Below are 20,251 nucleotides of genomic sequence, written 5' to 3' on the forward strand. Positions count from 1 at the left end.
TTTTGGAATGCTTGGTGGAAGTGGTTATTGACGCGTACGAGAGGAATTTTGTTTTCGTCGAGGCGTCGAATTTTCTGGAATGCTTGATGGAAGTGGTCGTACGAACATTTAGTTTATTGATGCGTACGAAAGGAATTTTGTTTTCGTCGAGGCGTCGAATTTTCTGGAATGCTTGATGGAAGTGGTTATTGACGCGTACGAGAGGAATTTTGTTTTCGTCGAGGCGTCGAATTTTCTGGAATGCTTGATGCTGTTCCGCTCGATGTATTTTGTTGTTGCGGAATATTCTCGAAGGTTTCGATGACGATGACGACGACGAGATTCCTACATGGCTCTCCGGTGAGTGTTAGCGATGTGTGTGATTTTGTGGGAATCTTGATGTGTTGGAGTCTATTGACTCGATGGCGTCGTTGTTTGTCCGGTTGTGCTGGAGAAAGTTGTCTCAACAGCGGGTCTTGTGTTGCATGCCGGTCCAAGTCTTGTTCTCTACCAGGTTGCTTATTTTGGGCGAGCTGCGTTGGTAGTGAAGGTTTGTGATGGCTTGGATGGTGCTGTTGTGCAGGCTGCTGTGTTCTGCGTGGAGTCATTCGCGTGACTGTTTTGCTGGTTGTGCTGGAGTTAGTTGTCTCGGCAGCGGGTCTTGCGTGAAGAACGTTGGTTGACGAAGTGCGTTGAGTGCTAGTCTTCGTTGGTTGTGCTGGAGTTAGTTGTCTCGACAGCGGATCTTGCGTGAAGAACGTTGGTTGACGAAGTGCGTTGAGTGCTGGTCTTCGTTGGTTGTGCTGGAGTTAGTTGTCTCGACAGCGGGTCTTGCGTGAAGAACGTTGGTTGACGAAGTGCGTTGAGTGCTGGTCTTCGTTGGTTGTGCTGGAGTTGGTTGTCTCGGCAGCGGGTCTTGCGTGAAGAACGTTGTTTGACGAAGTGCGTTGAGTGCTGGTCTTCGTTGGTTGTGCTGGAGTTAGTTGTCTCGACAGCGGATCTTGCGTGAAGAACGTTGGTTGACGAAGTGCGTTGAGTGCTGGTCTTCGTTGGTTGTGCTGGAGTTAGTTGTCTCGACAGCGGATCTTGCGTGAAGAACGTTGGTTGACGAAGTGCGTTGAGTGCTGGTCTTCGTTGGTTGTGCTGGAGTTATTTGTCTCGACAGCGGATCTTGCGTGAAGAACGTTGGTTGACGAAGTGCGTTGAGTGCTGGTCTTCGTTGGTTGTGCTGGAGTTAGTTGTCTCGACAGCGGCTGTGTTGTGTTGGAGCTAGTTGGCTTAGTGGCGATTTGTTTCACCGGTTGTGCTGGAGTGGGTTGACTCAACAGCGGGTTGTGTTGGTAGCTGGTCCATATGTACTTTCACACCATGTTACTGTTTCGGTCGTTACAATGGTAGTGAAGGTTTGTGACGGTCTGGACGGTGCTGTTGTGCAGGCTGCGGCGTCCTGCATGGGCTCATCGAGGTGATGAATCATCGAAGGTGTGATGAGCGGTGCTGGCGGATCAACAGTAGTGGATCCATTTGGTTGTTGTCTCCGGGTTGCGTCTTGTTGTGGCGAAAGCTGCGGAGTTGTTTGACATGGTCACTAGTTGTGGGGACATGTAGCGGACTGCGTTTGAAGTCTGCGTTGAGGGTTGCGTTGTAGACTGCGTTGAAGGCTGCGGTTGCGTGAAGTCTGCGGTTGCTATGTAGGCTGCTATGTAGGCTGCGATGTGGGCTGCTATGTAGGCTGCGATGTGGGCTGCTATGTAGGCTGCGCTGTGGGCTGCTATGTAGGCTGCGATGTGGGCTGCTATGTAGGCTGCGATGTGGGCTGCTATGAAGGCTGCGCTGTGGGCTGCTATGTTGTCTGCGCTGTTGACTGCTGTCGTGGCGGCTGTTGGTTGTTGTGGAGGCTGCACTGTGGGCTGCCGTGTTGACTGCGCTGTTGACAGCTATGAAGGCTGCGATGTAGGCTGCTATGTAGGCTGCGCTGTGGGCTGCGATGTTGACTGCGCTGTTGACTGCTATGAAGGCTGCGTAGTTCAAAGATGGGGTCACCAATGTAGGCGGGGTAGCGATGTGTTGACCGTATCCCGGCCTAACGAAACACTGTTGTGTGGTTCAAAGATGGGGTCACCAATGTAGGCGGGGTAGCGATGTGTTGACAGCGCTGTTGGATGATCAGAAGGTTGCGTAGATCACGTCGGAGTAGTACCAATGTAGGCGGGTTACATGTGTGTTGACCGTATCCCGGCCTAACGAAACACTGTTGTGCTAGTTTTATAAAGTTTTATTGTTTGCCTATGGTTGTACAAAGGTATGGTATTTGTGGGCAAAAGTATGTCGTTCAGCGGTCTCTGGATATGGTAGAGTGTCGCTGGCTCAGCATTCAGCTATGTACGGAAGGTCTCTGGATACGGCAGTGTGTTGCTGGCTCGTCCGGCTGGTTGATCTTCCAAGTCCGCGTAGTGTAGTGGTGGCTGGTCAGGAGCTGTATGTTGACTGGTCTGCTGCTGTGTGTCGACGCTTGCTGCTGTGGGTCGACTGGTCTGGTGCTGTGTGTCGACGCTTGCTGTTGTGGGTCGACTGGTCTTGTTTGGGTTGTACCTCCTTTTATAGTGTTTTTGGAATGCTTGGTGGAAGTGGTTATTGACGCGTACGAGAGGAATTTTGTTTTCGTCGAGGCGTCGAATTTTCTGGAATGCTTGATGGAAGTGGTCGTACGAACATTTAGTTTATTGATGCGTACGAAAGGAATTTTGTTTTCGTCGAGGCGTCGAATTTTCTGGAATGCTTGATGGAAGTGGTTATTGACGCGTACGAGAGGAATTTTGTTTTCGTCGAGGCGTCGAATTTTCTGGAATGCTTGATGCTGTTCCGCTCGATGTATTTTGTTGTTGCGGAATATTCTCGAAGGTTTCGATGACGATGACGACGACGAGATTCCTACAGTATGTACAGGAAATGTCGGGTACTGCTGTAAGCCTGCCGTGGCGTAAACGTGACGGTTGAAATGAACATACCCATACAAAATGTACCAAAGAATACTTTTCGTACGGCCGGATACCTGCTGAAGTCGATACGTGCCGATTAGGTATGAACAGACCTATAATTGTATTGTACGACCTCATACTGTATATTGCGCTACAGTGCTCAATCTATTTAGTGGATTGTATATTGATAAAGTGCAGAATAGAGCAATGCGTACAATTTTGAATGTGAGGAAACGTAAGAATGTTAGAAGAATTTGTACATAAGCTAGATAAGAATCTATTACCCAAATATTTTAATAATCATGTAGTTGGGGAATAGAAATATACATAATTATTAGGTAAACGGAGTACTAGTCACAGGACAACCGGTCGCTCTAGATCGGTCACACGTGATCACCCGTCACACTAAAACTGGTCACATCCTAAAATCGGTCACGACAAAACTGGTTGACCGATTTTAGGGTGTGACGGGTGATCACGTGTGACCGATCTAGAGCGACCGGTTGTCCTGTGACCGGTTCACATTTGACTTGTAATCACCGAACCATTCTCGCGCTGCCTAAAAATATAATTGTAATCTACATTATTATTATTATTATTTTTTACTACTATCATTAGTACTACTGTTATCAATGTTATTATTACTTATTTTTTTCTGTTATTTTTTAATATTCATTTTTTTTAAATGGTTTATCTTTTGAATGATTACATTTTATGAAACTATAAAGTTTCCAAAATAAATATGTAGGAATCTCGTCATCGTCATCGTCATCGAAACATTCGAGAATATTCCGCAACAAAAAACTACATCGAGCGGAACGAAACCCAGACGACATACACCTGCAGTCATTATATTAAACTCAAGCGGAACGCCCCTACCAGTCGAGTGGAACCAAAACGGTCGAAACACGCCGCCACCATTAAAATACATCGAGCGGAACGGCGCCAATCGTTCCAGAAAATTCTATGCCTCGACAAAAGTGCATTCCTCTCTTACGCATCAACAAACCACCACCATCGATCAGGTGATTCCAGAAACACTATAAAAGGAGGTACAACCCAAACAACGCCAGTCGACCCACAGCAGCAAGCGTCGACATACAGCTCCTGACCAGCCACCACTACACTACGCGGACTTGGAAGATCAACCAGCCGGACGAGCCAGCAACACACTGCCGTATCCAGAGACCTTCCGAACATAGCCGAACACCGAGCCAGCAACACACTGCCGCATCCAGAGACCTTCTGAACATAGCTGAATGCCGAGCCAGTGACACTCTACCATATCCAGAGACCGCTGAACGACATACTTTTGCCCACAAATACCATACCTTTGTACAACCATAGGCAAACAATAAAACTTTATAAAACTAGCACAACAGTGTTTCGTTAGGCCGGGATACGGTCAACAAACATGTACCCCGCCTACAAATATATAGAAAACGGTTCGGTGATAATTCCGCACAAAAAAATCTCGCGCACGTCACAAAAATCTCGATCACGGAACAAATGGCAACCAAAAATTCCATCCATCGAGATTTACCCACGTGAAATGCCATACTAACGAGAACTCGAGTGCCAGATAACCCGTATTCGCGATTTTAGTGACAAAGATTATCGTTTTCGCGTTAATTTACATAAATTAACATTTATGTAAATTTGGTCACATTTTATTTTTTCAGGATGCCTAGTAACTACTAGCAAATATTGGTAATTGGACTATTCGTCACATTGGGGTGGTCACAAAGACAATTTTTGCCATGAAAATCGCGAATACACAATATTTGGCACTCAAGTTCTCGTTACTATGATAGTTATCGTTAGTATGATGGACTTTTCGGCTGCCAGATGTTCCGTTATAGAGATTTTAGTGACTTTGTGACGAGTAATTTGTGACCAGTAATCACCGAACCCAAATATTATAAAGCAGTCAAAGATGTAAACAAATGGAATGGCTTCTGGCTCCCAAAAAATATATAGTTCCTCAAGCTCTTTGGGAGAACATTAGATTTGATGTCAATTATGTACAAAGTAGTGCCACACATTGTGTGCTGACGTACCATCTAAAACCAATTTTTTTATTTGCGAATTGTGTAAAGATTTGTGGTATGTCATCTTATTTACATCCAAATTTCTATGCTCGTTGTAATTATTAATATATTTTACTTAAAAAATGCTGTTGTTTGTGACCGTATGGATGAAGCAAGAGCGAGATAAGAATGGAGAGCGCATCACTTCATCTCACTCGCTCAAGATCCCTTACGAGCGATGAGCGTGCAGCCTAGAACATTTAAAATTGTAATTTACAATATTAACCGCTTGAATTAATACGTTCAGACAAAATAAAAAAAATATTGAAATTGAAAACCAACCCTTGTAAACGTACTGAAATATAGAACTGGTCCAATAAATACATAACTTGAGAAAAAAAATATTTTTGACTTAAAATTCGATATATAATTAATAATACGTATTTTAATTTCAATCAATAGAAAAAACACCTGACTATGATTTTAATACTCACTTTTGGCACAACAAAAATATAGTTTTAGTTAATGACCACAAGTCAAAAATCTATAAAATCTGCGCATTTTTTTAAACGCTCTTATCTCATAAACGAGAAGAAGCCAACAAAAACCATTATCATATTCGAATTCAGCGAGTCAAACTTATTGAAGATTGATTAGCCTCCTCTCCGGTAAGTAAAGAATGTGATTTTTTGTTGCTCAGTGATATCATTCAATATGTATTATAGTTGTCAGCTTTCCAACAAAATAGCTGTAAATATTAACAGTAAAAAATAATGTATTGAAAAGGTATAGAAAAAAAAAACTTAAATAACTTGTTATTAATAAATGATCGTTTATATAAACTGCAGTCTGTGCATATATATTATTTACCATACTGTAAAACATGTACACAAGAAAACAACAAAATATTACAATATAAACAAATTGTAATTAAATGGAATAAATATATATATACATATATAGATACACATTGTGGTTATTTATAAAGTAACACAATGATTATGATTATGAATAGTTCATAATATATTATACGTACATGAATGAATAAAAACTTTTTTTGAGAAGTTTTCGCATGTAATAAAAATCGATTAAAATTAATTTAAATATAACGATAACAATCATCCGCACAAGATATCAGTTCATCAGAATGTCTTAGTACAATTATTATTATAAACATTTTCACATAACAATCGATCGAATTACATCTTAAAATCACAAATAACAATTATATTATTTAAGTGTTTATGAATGTACGCGTGTATAAAATTCTTCTTGAATAATTTGATACCCTGTTGCTATACAAATAAGAGTACACATATGTGCAACAAAGAATTATGTAAATGTAGATTATTGTTTACTTACTTCAATACTTTCGAGTTTAGTATTAAATTATCTTGTTTACAATTATTGTACAGTAATTATTTTTAATAGTATGTTTATCAATACATACTACATACAATTTAATTTGACATATGTACTGATCAACGACATTGACCTAAAAATTATACTGAAGATAGAAACCTTTAATACACATTTTTGATACGGAATGATTCAAGTTCATCGTCAAATACATATCGTTAATAATTGAACTATAACTAAAACTTTACGTGATAGTTAAGCACGCTTCGATTAAGCAAAATATACACTATTATTATTTCCCTAAGATTTTGTTCATCTGTTTATTTTGCCTGTTGATCGTCAGATCAGCTCCTTCGACTTTGTCATGAATATCTTCAATCAGATCATTTTGCGACTCGATTTCTTCACCTAAGTTGGTGGCGAGTCCTTTGAGACGGGATATCGAAGATACCATCTCGTCGAGGTTGGCTTCTAGCAACTCGTTCATTTTTTTACTACCCGACGATTCGCCCTGACGCTGGTTACCACTATCCAGACCGCGGAGACGAGTCGACGGATGATCATCGTACAGATCACGAGTCGGACGATTGTGCAGAACTTCAGATAGAGAGCTTTCGCCGGGTCGAGCTTCGTTGGGCGTAGGAGCGATTTTCGGAAGGGACTCGTTCTTTCCGGATATGTAATTCTTGAGACTACTGAACACGGATTTAATTCCGTTTATGTGTTTCTGACTGAAGCGAAGGTTGGCGTTGATCTCGTCGAGGCGTTTGCTCGAGTTCTCGAGTTGTTCCCGCTGTCTCATCAATTCTTCAGCAGTCGCGATTCCTATCTTCTCGGAATCTCTGAGTATACCGACACTGCGTGACGACGAGTCCAAAGTTCTTTGTTCGATCTCGAGACGACGCTCCAGCAGCGTCTGGCGTTGGGCGTCAATCGCCGCCATGGAGTCTAACGATCTGTCACCTTGACCTTGCGATGGACGCGGACGTGCATTCCTCAAGAACGTTTCGTCATCCACGTCGGGTTCGTCGAACAAAGACCCCGACCCACCTATATAGTGGTGGCCCGACATGGTTCTGGATCCTGCAGCCAAAAGATGTATACAAGTTTAATGAAATTGCAATCAAAATAATTGACTTGAATTATGTAGGTAGATCGAAAAACAGCTGCCAAAACTGTGACGAAAACTGTGCGGTAAATGCGACAGACCTCAATTCACCCAACACTGGCAATCATACCAGACGATGACTGTCATGAGTGGTTCCGATACGTACAATTCCGACCATTTACATTAAATTAATTAGTCAACACTGTATTTTGAGGTGGCTCACAAATTAGAGGGAAAACTACTTTCAGTTGAAGATATTATCTGAAAACAAGAATATTCTTTATCATAAATCACCTTCAGATCATCGTACGGCATTTTTAAAGGTTTGTATTTTACTGATGAGTATTTTAGTCTATTTTTATTATTATTATTACAAACCTCCTTTACGATTTAAATTCAGGAAAAAATTTGCCTCTTATCCGATCGTTTTCATACTTTGCCATATTGCTCATTTTGGTCATAAATATAAGTAAATAGATCCTCCGCCATTACGATAGAGATAAAATATCGTTTAACACGTTCAACCCGGCGTATACCACCGGTGGCCACGCGGATAGTGCTATAGCAGACTATAATTTTACGGTTTCACTTCATTGAGCACCCCAACACTAAAATTCCTATAAAGCTCTATAGATTTAGGGACAACTCATTATATTGTATACGTGTTACTACCAAATAAATACCATATTCAACATAGCTGTATTTAATACCGAACACAGACGAACCTGTCTATAATACATGGCGGACTGGTGGTGAAGAAGACCTTCACAACAAGACTAGATCCCCATAACTGGTGACCCCCGACTAAGAGCCACGCAGCCTTCAAAGCAGTCAACAAACCACCAATGTAGGCGGGGTACGATGTGTTGACCGTATCCCGGCCTAACGAAACACTGTTGTGTGGTTCAAAGATGGGGTCACCAATGTAGGCGGGGTAGCGATGTGTTGACAGCGCTGTTGGATGATCAGAAGGTTGCGTAGATCACGTCGGGGTAGTACCAATGTAGGCGGGGTACATGTGTGTTGACCGTATCCCGGCCTAACGAAACACTGTTGTGCTAGTTTTATAAAGTTTTATTGTTTGCCTATGGTTGTACAAAGGTATGGTATTTGTGGGCAAAAGTATGTCGTTCAGCGGTCTCTGGATATGGTAGAGTGTCGCTGGCTCGGCATTCAGCTATGTTCAGAAGGTCTCTGGATGCGGCAGTGTGTTGCTGGCTCGGTGTTCGGCTATGTTCGGAAGGTCTCTGGATACGGCAGTGTGTTGCTGGCTCGTCCGGCTGGTTGATCTTCCAAGTCCGCGTAGTGTAGTGGTGGCTGGTCAGGAGCTGTATGTCGACGCTTGCTGCTGTGGGTCGACTGGTCTGGTGCTGTGTGTCGACGCTTGCTGTTGTGGGTCGACTGGCGTTGTTTGGGTTGTACCTCCTTTTATAGTGTTTTTGGAATGCTTGGTGGAAGTGGTTATTGACGCGTACGAAAGGAATTTTGTTTTCGTCGAGGCGTCGAATTTTCTGGAATGCTTGATGGAAGTGGTTATTGACGCGTACGAGAGGAATTTTGTTTTCGTCGAGGCGTCGAATTTTCTGGAATGCTTGATGGAAGTGGTCGTACGAGCATTTAGTTTATTGATGCGTACGAAAGGAATTTTGTTTTCGTCGAGGCGTCGAATTTTCTGGAATGCTTGATGGAAGTGGTTATTGACGCGTACGAGAGGAATTTTGTTTTCGTCGAGGCGTCGAATTTTCTGGAATGCTTGGCGCCTTTCCGCTCGATGTATTTTAATGGTGGCGGCGTGTTTCGACCGTTTTGGTTCCACTCGACTGGTAGGGGCGTTCCGCCTGAGTTTAATATAATGACTGCAGGTGCATGTCGTCTGGGTTTCGGGAATGTAGTTTGTTGTTGCGGAATATTCTCGAAGGTTTCGATGACGATGACGACGACGAGATTCCTACAATATAAAGTGATTTAATGCTGTCACGCGTAATTGGGTGCTGATACGCGTGACAGTGCCGTCACACGGGCAAATGTATGAAATCATGCGCCGGGCTGAATGTGTAAAGACGCGTTTGAAGTTTGCAAATTTGAAATATGGGTGACGTCTATATAGTCTTTAGTTTTATACATATATGGCGGTAGTATAAAAACATAGATGGTGGTAGTAAAATAAAATTATTGGTATTTTTATTCAAAATAATAATTTATATATCTTAATATTATATACAAAACTAAAAAAGAGGTTTGTTTTTAAAAAACTTTTTTTGTCAGTATATAAATACGAAAAGTAAATATTGTTGCGTAGGGGTGGGTTGAAGATCCAAGTGAAAGGCCAAAGTCTCTTCACAGCATTTATTTTGAATGATTTAGGAGGTCCACACGCAGCCAGCGCTCGTTCCAGAATGATCGCTGTACCAAGTGTACCTCCTTTTAAAGGGCATTTGCCCACCACAGCTTCCCAGATCCATGTATTTATCCATTGTTTAGGCACGTGCAGTTTTAAGTGAGTTTCATGCTCTCACGCTCTCAGGTTCTGAGAATTCTACCAGCCACTTACTGAGTCCTGTTAGGCCAATTCGGGGGTCTCTATTGTTAACCCCCGAATGCACTTTTACCAATTTATTTTATGCTGTCCATTTGTTATTTATACTGACATTTAATAATATAATACAGACCATTTTAATAAAATAGTGACCGAAAACTGATTTACATATATACATACCAAAATCAATTAAAATACTGGCCATTTAATATTTGGCCATTTTTAAATATAGGTACATACTAGCAGGGGCGACTTGTCCATAGGAACTGCGGAACTGCAGCACTCCAACCAAAAACAGGTTTGATGATTCCGCAAAAAGCTCGCGCACGTCATTAAAATCTCGACCACGGAACATCTGGCACCCAAATAATCTATCAATCGAAAGTAATCCACGCAAAATATTGTACTAACGAGAACTCAAGTGCCAGATTTTTGTGGCAGCGATTTTCGTGCGCGAGATCGCTTTTTGCGAAATAATCCATTTACCCCAAAAACAAGAGTGTATTTCGAAATATATTTAAAATCGATTCTACATGTATTTAAATGTACAATTATTAAAAGATAAAGATAAGATCCGCAAAACAAAAACCTAAGCTAACGCACGCTAGTTTGGGTTGGGTTAAATTTAGGTTAAAATTTATCGTAATATTTTTGATTACGATGAATCGAGGTGATGATACGTTGTCCCGAGATTTTAATATGACTCTAATCTTACAATGAAAAAAATGAAATAAAACGATGGGTATGGACGTATGATTGAAGGTTATTGTCTAGAAAATGCGTCAGTACCAACTATCAAGTAGTTCAGTGCCTGACAGTCGCCAGCTTGGTCTGGTTCGACATTATGTCTTCCAAAGGTAACTGTTTTTCAAAATAAAACTGTTGTTTATTTATGGTTGGTTATAAAATTTTCATGTAATCGTATTTGAATTTATTTCTAGTGTATGTGGAAACAGAAGATCAAAATCGATTGCGCTTCCAAGTAGAATTAGAGTTCGTACAGTGTCTGGCTAACCCCAACTATATCCATTGTAAGTTTCAAGAGCACACATAAAGATTATCATTGGATAGTGATGTAATTACAAACCTTTTTATCTTTCAGTTCTGGCTCAGCGTGGCTATTTCAAAGAACAAAAATTTATAAACTACCTCAAGCACCTTCTTTATTGGAAGCAACCGGAGTATGCAAGATACCTGAAATATCCAATGTGCCTTTACTTCCTCGATCTTTTGCAGTTTGAACATTTCCGAAGGGAGGCCGTCAACGCACAGTGTTGTAAATTCATTGACGATCAAGCCATCCTTCTTTGGCAACACTACACCAGACGAAGGAACAGAATGTTCACGATGAACAACGGAACAATACAAATGAATCCGGATAGCAGTACGCAAACGTCTTCTAATGTCGGCTCCTCCGCTAACACAAACAGTATTATCAACAATAGCGCACAAATGAATAGCAATAATACGCAGAGCAATATCACGCAAGTGACTCAAACTAATGGCTTGGGTTCTAATAATATTCCTATGGGTCAAAAAGTTCCTTAAAAATGATATACTATCATAAATCTCCAATAGTCAATATACACCAAAAATTGTACGGCATTGTTAAACGATATGAATTATGAACGAACTTGAGCATTTATTAATCGTGTGTTTCAAATGATTATAAAAAAATGCATGTACAAATATTTGATATGTAGTTGAATGTGTATTATTTACATTGAATTTTGCAACTTTAAAAAACGTGTGCTGCATATTTAGTTAACTATTATTTTTTAATATCTCTACTGAAAAGACACTTACATTAACTAAACCTTAAGCTTTCCATAGAAATAATCGTGAAAATTTTTACAATGCAGTTAATTATACGAGAATTTAAAAACTGTAAATGAAAACGTTTCAATTTACTAAACTGAATCTCAAAATAACGGCATATTATGTAGATTGATAAATATTTTAGTACTTAAAAAATATCAGTATAATGTATATTTATTGTTTTTTCCTGAAGCAATATTGCTTTGCTAATATGATCAGTGATGCAAGGGGGAGGGGGGAGGAGGGCATATTAAGCGGATAAAAGTATTTTATTGCAAATTCTGTAAGTAGTTATAACACCATTTAAAAAATAACATACAGTTTTCTTATTCAAAACTGCTTAAATAACTTTTGTTGTTGTTTGTAAAAAATCTAGTACAAATTCTGGTTTAGTGTGTCGAATTTGGGAAATAGATTTTCGAAAATTACATGCCTCTTCCCACTGAATGGGACTCTCGTGTGTAAAACTGTGTTTATTTTGTAATTGTATTATTGTTTTGATGTTGAGAAAAAGAATATATTTTTTAATTTTATAACGTTTTATTATGTTTTTTTTTCAAACTCGAACTTCCCTCATCAATTCGTCCGATATAAAATTTTTCCTACTTAATATCCTTGTTGAATAACTGACTTTCATTTAGAAAAAAATGATATAAACGTCAGTTATATAAAGAAAATGATATATTATTGATAATAAATTGGTCTTAACCATGATATTATTTTTAATTACTTAATATAATAAAATATGAAACTATCACCAATTCTTCTTTAAAAATAAATAAATAATGCAGATAATTTGATCTGTTACAGATGTGCATATGTACATAAATATATGACGTTGCTCAAAACAATCAACACTATTGTTAGATTTTTTTTTGTACACAAATCTGGGAGACAATAGGATTAGTATATTTCACGGCTATGAAGTCACTTCAAAATTTACCGACTCCAACTCAGGCTTTACCTTATGATTTGACTCTGACTCTGACGTAAGCGTTTCAGTTACATAAAAAATAGTACATAAAAATACAAATATAAAGTTTCAGATTGATACGTTCAGGGGTGTGGACAGAGTAACATTTTTGACCTTTCTAAGAGGAAAAACTCCCACTTCCGGTTTATAAAATTTAATCTTTTTTTTTATCCTTATTGGTTTGAGGATGGCCTTATAAACCAAGAGTTTGTTCTCCGTGTTCAGATTTGAATTCCTTCCAATTAGCCAGTAGTGCTTCCTGAACTTGAAGTTTAGTTGCTTCCTTTTGGTCCAGATGCGCTTCCTCCAGGTCAACCTGCGGTCCAGGTATCTTGCCTCCTCTGCCTTCCTCTTCCTCCTCAATGTGAAAGTTACATGGACAGACTTTTGTTCATTTGCAAACACTCTCCATATTAAATATACATATATAATTAAGTATTTATATTTAATTGTTTAATATGAAAAAAAGATAATAACTCCCTACCTACCTACATATAAACAATAGAAAAAAATAATTAATTAAATAAATTTTCAATAGATGGCGCTAAATGCTCCGAGACTTTGGTAGCAAACAGTATATATAGAAGTTATTTTCTTTCGTTATTATATTCGTATATTATATTGTAAGTTTTGTTGGCAATATTTTAGCTGTGACGTACATATGTATGTCGAATCGAAACGACTATTATAGTACGGTGAGCGTTATCTCAGATATACAGACTCACAGAATAGCAATATTATATACATTATATAATTTAAATTCACGATTTTCATCCAGAAATTCTTGAATTTAAATTTATTTGTGAATTTACTTACGTGGACTCCACAGCCATGGTATATTTACAACAAAATTCAATATTCTGGATATTACATACATACATACATCAATAGTTTTGGTTAATTCAACAAAGAAAGTATGTAAATCCAATTGATCATAAGGTAACGATTTTCAAGCAGCGGAATCCTTATAGTGTTTTACAGTTAATTGCAATTGGTATTTCCGGAAAAACCAAACGAGTAAATTTTTTCGAAAATATCTATGCGTATGTATATACATATGTATGAATGTATGTATATTGTACATACATACATACATATGTATGTACATACGTGCATTGAACACGAGAAAACGGGAACAACTTGCGCAACTTTATTTTACGGTCAAATTTTTAACAAGTCCGTTGGAAATATACGAAACCACTTCCGTTGCCGTTTCAATTAATCAAAGTCCAAACGGAGTTATTAATATTTAAAGATTCTGATCCACTTATACGTAGCGTGAAGCAGGATGAGCAGAAGTTTCAGAGTATGTATGTATGTACATTCGTACGAACAGATATAATGCCGATAATCATTCATCTGATGATCGATTTGAAGTTTTGACTTTGATACCAATTAAAAATCGTATCAAGGTACTTGTACTTTCACCTAATATGCGGTCTTCGAAAGAGAGCAATGCAGATTTTGAGGTTGCCCTTTATACCGACTCGAAATACAGGTTTTCAAGTAAATCGGTGAACTTGATTTTTACGATCGTATTACAAGATTGGACAACAAGTACTTTCGTAGAGCTGAGATTAACATTAGTTGTTCTAGGTCTCAGGAAAAATGTAGGTAATTTGGTGTCAAAGAAACACGGTCATGTGCAAAGGGCTACACCCAATTATCGCCACTCGACAATGGAATTTTTAGATCTTATCAGACAAATTAAACTGCTCAAATGCGTGTCTGGTTCTATAAACTTCCCGAAATATACTGCCAAGATCCAAAAGTTTTTTTTAAAATGGTATTGTTTTTATTTACTTAAAGTTCATTCAACACTAGCAATAGTAACCGGCAAAGTGAAAAAAAAAAAACGAAAAGGCCGTGTACACTTCAAATAATTCACTTTCGATAGAATTATGTTTTGAAATCAACAAATCCGAAAACTGTTAAATAGACGTTGTTGTATTAAGATCACTTCTTAACAAAGTTATAACTTGAATTAAAGACTTCAAGAGTTTGTTTATTGAAAAACCTAAATCTAAAAAGCCTGCATGCACCGCATGCCTGTGTGGCATAGTAGTTACGTGCCTGACTGGTTGAAATCCGGCTGATGAACCTCTTGGAAAACCAAGATGACTGCCTTTAAGGCTATATCAATTCGAAATCACTTCACCCAGTCTCCGATTGCAACGAATGCAATTTAACGACGTACGATTTCATAATTTTTTCACGGAGTGTCTACATTTTATGGATAAACGCTCCATTAACACATATTCATCATGACAGTGGGTCGATGCATTGGTGTTTATCCGATTAATTAAAAGACAATGGATCGGTTGAAACGGTGATCGTCTAGTCTCGTGAGAATTCACATTTCGTGCAATCGAGAACCTCTTTTGAGATTCAATAATGGTCTATCGCAGGGGACCCCAGCGTTTTTGGGAAATGGGCTGGTTCAGAATTTTGAAATTTATGGAGGGCCGGATGAAAAAAATCTTACTGGAATCAAAAACTTCTACATACACTGATCGCTTCTAATGTTTCAGCATGGCAGAGAATTTATCGTCATCTATTGAAAATTTATTTAATTAACTAATAAATTTTTCTATTGGTGTTTATATTGTTTACATGTATGTAGGAAGGTAGTTTTTACCTTTTTTTCGTATTAAACTATTAAATATAAATATTAAATTAAATATATTTAAAAGGTACTTGAAAAAAATTCGACCGCATGGGGACCGAACACATAACCAACGACACATTTATTTTAATTTTTTTTATTTAATAACTTAATATGCCAACACCCATGCGATGATATGTCAACGGGTACAACAATATTATAAATATAATACAAAATAATTATTGATGGAACTAAGATATGTTAAGATTTTAATTAGTGGGATGTTTGCACTTGTTTTGAGAAACTAATTTTTTATAATGTCTGGTTTCAAATTTGACGTTCCGATTTGTAAAAAAAAATCCAGATGCCGATTGGTTAAGGGTGATCGATTTTTTTAATTTAAGATATTTATATATTATTTATATATATTTATATATAGATAATAGATATTTATATATATATATTTATATATAGTGAAATGGAAGAAAGAAAAAATAGAAAAAACAATGTTATCATATTTGACATTACTGAAACAGGTAATAATGACGACAATAATGTAATCGCAAATTTATTGTCAAAAGCCGAGCTACCTAACCACAAATTCACCGCTCATAGAATCGGATTAAAACAAGGTACGAAGCCAAGGCCCCTAAAAGTTAAACTCGATGTACAGCAAACAGCAATATCATTACTTAGAAAAGGACCCAAATTAGGAATTAAAATAAAAAATGACCTAACGTACATGCAAAGACTACATATAAACAATTTGTGGAACGAAATGAATACCAGAAAAGACAAAGGTGAAAGTGACTTAATAATAAAATATTTTAATGGAGTGCCTAAAATAATAAATAAAAATAGTACAAAAAACTAACAATATATTACCAAAATGTCAGAAGCATTATATCTAAAATACAATTCCTTAAAAATGCTATAGCTGCTTCCGCATATGACATCATATTATTAACAGAAACGTGGCTAAACAACCTTATAAATGACTCCGAACTTAACTTTCATACATACAATATGTATAGATATGATAGAAACATAAACACCAGTACGAAGACTCGAGGCGGTGGCGTGGCAATTCTTATTAAAAAAGTTCATTCATCATCTGTCATCATCAACACAAACAATTCCATCGAACAAATATTTATATCAACCAAAATTTTCAATGTAAAGTGCATATTCGGTTGTGTTTACATCCCTCCATCCTCTGACATTAGTGTATATAATAATTTTATAAATAATATTGAAACAATCAGATTAAAATATCCTGATTCAAAATTCTTAATAACTGGTGATTTTAATCTACCAAATTTGGACTGGCAAAACCTTGAAATGAATGAAAATTCTCCAATTCATCAAGAAATTATAAATTTATCTTTAAATTTAGGTCTTAAACAATTTAATACTATTTCCAACTTGAATGATCGTGTCTTAGATTTAGTTTTTTCCAATTTCAAAAACACTAACGTTATGAAATCTCATGATGTTCTATCTCCAGTGGATGGCCATCATCCACCCCTAGATATTATTATTACTTTAAATAAATCTACTAATCTACCTTTAATTCAGCAAAATATTTTTGATTTTCACAGAGCCGATTATAACGAAATCATGAACCAATTAAATGTCACTAATTGGTCGTTCTTAAACGATAACATTAACTTTGAATCAAAAGTCATTATGCTGAATGAATTATTAATCTCTTGTATATACAACCATGTTCCTCAATATAAAAATAAGTTGCATTTTTTTCCAAAATGGTTTAGTCCCGAATTAAAAAACCTAATACATAAAAAAAAAAGTGTGCACAAATTATTCAAAATTTATAACTCTACACACATATATATTGAATTCAAAAAACTAAGAGCTTTGTGTAAACTACATATATCCAAATGTTTTAAACTTTATATTAAAAAAACAGAATCATTCATTGATTCAAATTCCAAATATTTTTGGTCATTTACTAAAGAATTAAACAACAATAAAACATATATACCAGAAAACATTCAACTTAACGGTAAATTTGTTGACAATACTAATGATTCAGTCAATCTTTTTGCTGATTTTTTCAAATCGATCTATGTCAAAAACAACAACAATAATTCTAATTATAGCATTGTAAATAATAATGTCCTGATTTCACCTTTACATTCTATAAATATATCTATTCAAAAATTAATTAACAAAATAAATGCCTTAGATATATCTAAATCTGCGGGTCCTGACAACATACCCCCAATTTTTATCAAGAATTGTGCCAATGTATTAACTTATCCTCTTTTTAATCTCTTTAATCAATCTATTTCCACTGGTATATTTCCCAATTCTTGGAAGTCTGGCTATTTAATGCCTCTCCATAAAAATGGGGATAAACATAATGTAATGAACTATAGAGCCATCTGTCAACTATCAACTATTCCAAAACTTTTTGAAAGTTTAGTATTAGACGAATTTATTCCTTTCATTAATAACATTATTATTCCACAACAACATGGTTTTACTTCTGGTAGATCTACCTTATCCAATTTATTATTATATGAAAATTTTATTTCTAGTGCCTTATATGTTAAATTGCAAGTTGACTCAATTTACACTGATTTCAGTAAAGCATTTGACAAAGTTGATATTGAGATTTTATTATATAAACTAAACAGTATCGGAATCAGCGGTGTATTACTAAACTGGTTTCGGAGCTATTTGTCCAATAGATCATTATTAGTTAAAATCGGCCATTCTAAATCTTACTCCTTTAATCCAACTAGTGGCGTTCCCCAAGGATCTCACATGGGACCAGTCCTATTCAATATTTTTATAAATGATATTATAAATATATTTAATGATGTTAAAGTGCTCTTATTTGCAGACGATTTAAAAATATTTAAATGTATAAAAGACACTAACGATTGTGCTACTTTACAAACTAATTTAAACTCATTAAACGATTGGTGTTCTTTTAATAAATTATATTTAAACATTAAGAAGTGTTCTGTTGTCAGGTTCAGTAGGTCAAATAACAAAATTATTTATAATTATCATATAAATAATGAATCATTACCATCATCATCGCTAATTAAAGATCTAGGAGTTATTTTTGACGACAAATTAACTTTTAATTCTCATATAAATTTTATCACAAAAAATGCCATCAAAACACTTGGTTTCTTAATAAGAAATAGTACTCACTTCAAAAATGTAAATACGATTAAAATTTTATACACCACTCTGGTTAGAAACCAATTAGAGTACAATTCTACCATTTGGTCTCCTTATTTAATGAAACAAATTAACATAATAGAGTCAGTGCAAATAAAGTTCACTAGATTCATCAAATTTAAATTTTTTAAAAGTCATAATCACTATGTCAGTAACGTTATTATTTATAGGAAACTTAATTTGCTAAAATTATATGACAGAAGGAAAATTAACGATATTTCAGTTCTGTGTGGTCTTCTTAATGGCACTATTAAATGCTCTGACTTGGTGAGTTTAGTGTGCTTCCATGTGCCGGGTAGATCAATTAGATGTAACCATCTTTTTGATATGCCCAGGTTTACCACTAATTACTCATTGAACTCAGCTATGTTGAGACTGCACAGAGTTGGAAACGAATTATCCATGGTCGATTTATTCATTGTTAGTAAATATAACATGAAATCTATTTTATTTAAATATTTTTTTAATATAATGTAATTTATTTTGTAGTATATGAATGTATGTGTATTTTTCTTTTATATTTCATTTTAATTTTTTTTTCTTTTTCTTTCTCTATTTCCAACATGTAAAATGGTCAATTTTTTCTTGACCGTAAAATAAAATAAAATAAAATAAAATAAAAATAAAAATAAAAAAAAAAAAAAATATTTAATTTTGGAAAACGTCTGTACCTGATACCCAAAATTAATATGAATTTTCTAGAAAATGCTTTTATTTTTAGATAACCAGACTCCTCCAATATACATATATAATATGTACATTAAATTTAATTAACGTTTCATTTTTAAATATTGACTTCAAACCATCATTCGCTTGAAGATCGATTAATTCTAATTGAAAATCTTCTTCAAAATCGTTGATATCAATATCAAATGGATTTGGAAAAATTGAAACACAAAAGTGATCTTAAAAATTTTACATTTTAAATTACTTTTTAAAAATCAGGTCAATATTTTTCTTGGGCCGGGTGAAACTCTCTCGCGGGTCGGGTCTGGCCCGCGGACCGTAGGTTGGCGACCACTGGTCTATCGCATGTCGTCGCTTTAAATCATGAATTACTTATTTCTGATGATGTGACCTGAAAATATGCAACCGGCTCTGTTTTCAGAATGATCTTCAACTTGAGTCTTCGAGAAATTCACCACATATATTATCAAGAAGCTACCGATCATCTGCACTAACCAATTTTACTTGTTAGTGAAATCATTAAATATTTAATGTGCCTTTGGATATATTGAACTCTCATTAGTAATTTTTAAATATCCATAATATCGTTAACTAATTGTTTTACCCGGCTTCGCTCAGCATTTGTAATATAAACGGCTTAAACATGGCGAATCTAATAGTAAATATTAATTTGTTTTTTTTTTTAATTTATTTGAATCGAAAAAAATATGTATCGAATCGAAACCATATCGAATCGTCGTCAAAGAAACTTTGTTTTCGATGTTACCAACAAACCTTACATACTTACATACATACATAGTTACAAAGTTTCTTTCGAAATTATATATGTATATATCGTTAATATATAAATACATATGTACATACATATACAGTAGTTTTCAATGAAAGATTTCCAGCTTGAAAATATCAATATTACCTTGTTTTAAGATGTTATATATGTTTTTTTTATTTTATTT

The 20,251-nt window shown here is 36.1% G+C and overlaps 2 protein-coding genes and 2 long non-coding RNA genes across 4 annotated transcripts in view; 2 read left to right on the forward strand and 2 right to left on the reverse strand.

Annotated features, from left to right (window-relative positions):
• The window catches only part of LOC143915323 (uncharacterized), a 226,791-nt gene extending 224,814 nt beyond the window's left edge, over positions 1 to 1,977 (forward strand). The window contains exons 2-4 of the long non-coding RNA XR_013260897.1: positions 224 to 836; positions 923 to 1,754; positions 1,949 to 1,977. This is a non-coding gene — a long non-coding RNA (uncharacterized LOC143915323). The remainder of the gene's footprint in view (positions 1 to 223; positions 837 to 922; positions 1,755 to 1,948) is intronic.
• A 1,152-nt stretch (positions 1,978 to 3,129) lies between these two features.
• LOC143915325 (uncharacterized) lies at positions 3,130 to 4,332 on the reverse strand. Its single transcript, XR_013260899.1, has 3 exons — positions 3,582 to 4,332; positions 3,458 to 3,535; positions 3,130 to 3,307 (listed from the first exon to the last, which is right to left on the reverse strand). It is a non-coding gene; the product is annotated as an uncharacterized LOC143915325 (long non-coding RNA).
• A 1,464-nt stretch (positions 4,333 to 5,796) lies between these two features.
• Positions 5,797 to 7,605, reverse strand: Snap29 (Synaptosomal-associated protein 29kDa). The gene is made up of 2 exons (XM_077435626.1): positions 7,556 to 7,605; positions 5,797 to 7,429 (listed from the first exon to the last, which is right to left on the reverse strand). The coding sequence occupies exon 2, from the start codon at positions 7,416 to 7,418 to the stop codon at positions 6,639 to 6,641; it is 780 nt and encodes a 259-aa protein (XP_077291752.1). The 5' UTR covers positions 7,419 to 7,429; positions 7,556 to 7,605; the 3' UTR covers positions 5,797 to 6,638.
• A 3,159-nt stretch (positions 7,606 to 10,764) lies between these two features.
• On the forward strand, positions 10,765 to 12,350 carry MED31 (mediator complex subunit 31). The gene is made up of 3 exons (XM_077444875.1): positions 10,765 to 10,847; positions 10,932 to 11,021; positions 11,093 to 12,350. Exons 1-3 carry the CDS (start codon positions 10,835 to 10,837, stop codon positions 11,536 to 11,538), a joined length of 549 nt encoding a protein of 182 aa, XP_077301001.1. The 5' UTR covers positions 10,765 to 10,834; the 3' UTR covers positions 11,539 to 12,350.
• Positions 12,351 to 20,251: the final 7,901 nt, after the last annotated feature.

The sequence above is a fragment of the Arctopsyche grandis genome, chromosome 1, assembly GCF_051622035.1.
Source record: "Arctopsyche grandis isolate Sample6627 chromosome 1, ASM5162203v2, whole genome shotgun sequence".
Classification (NCBI taxonomy): domain Eukaryota; kingdom Metazoa; phylum Arthropoda; class Insecta; order Trichoptera; family Hydropsychidae; genus Arctopsyche; species Arctopsyche grandis.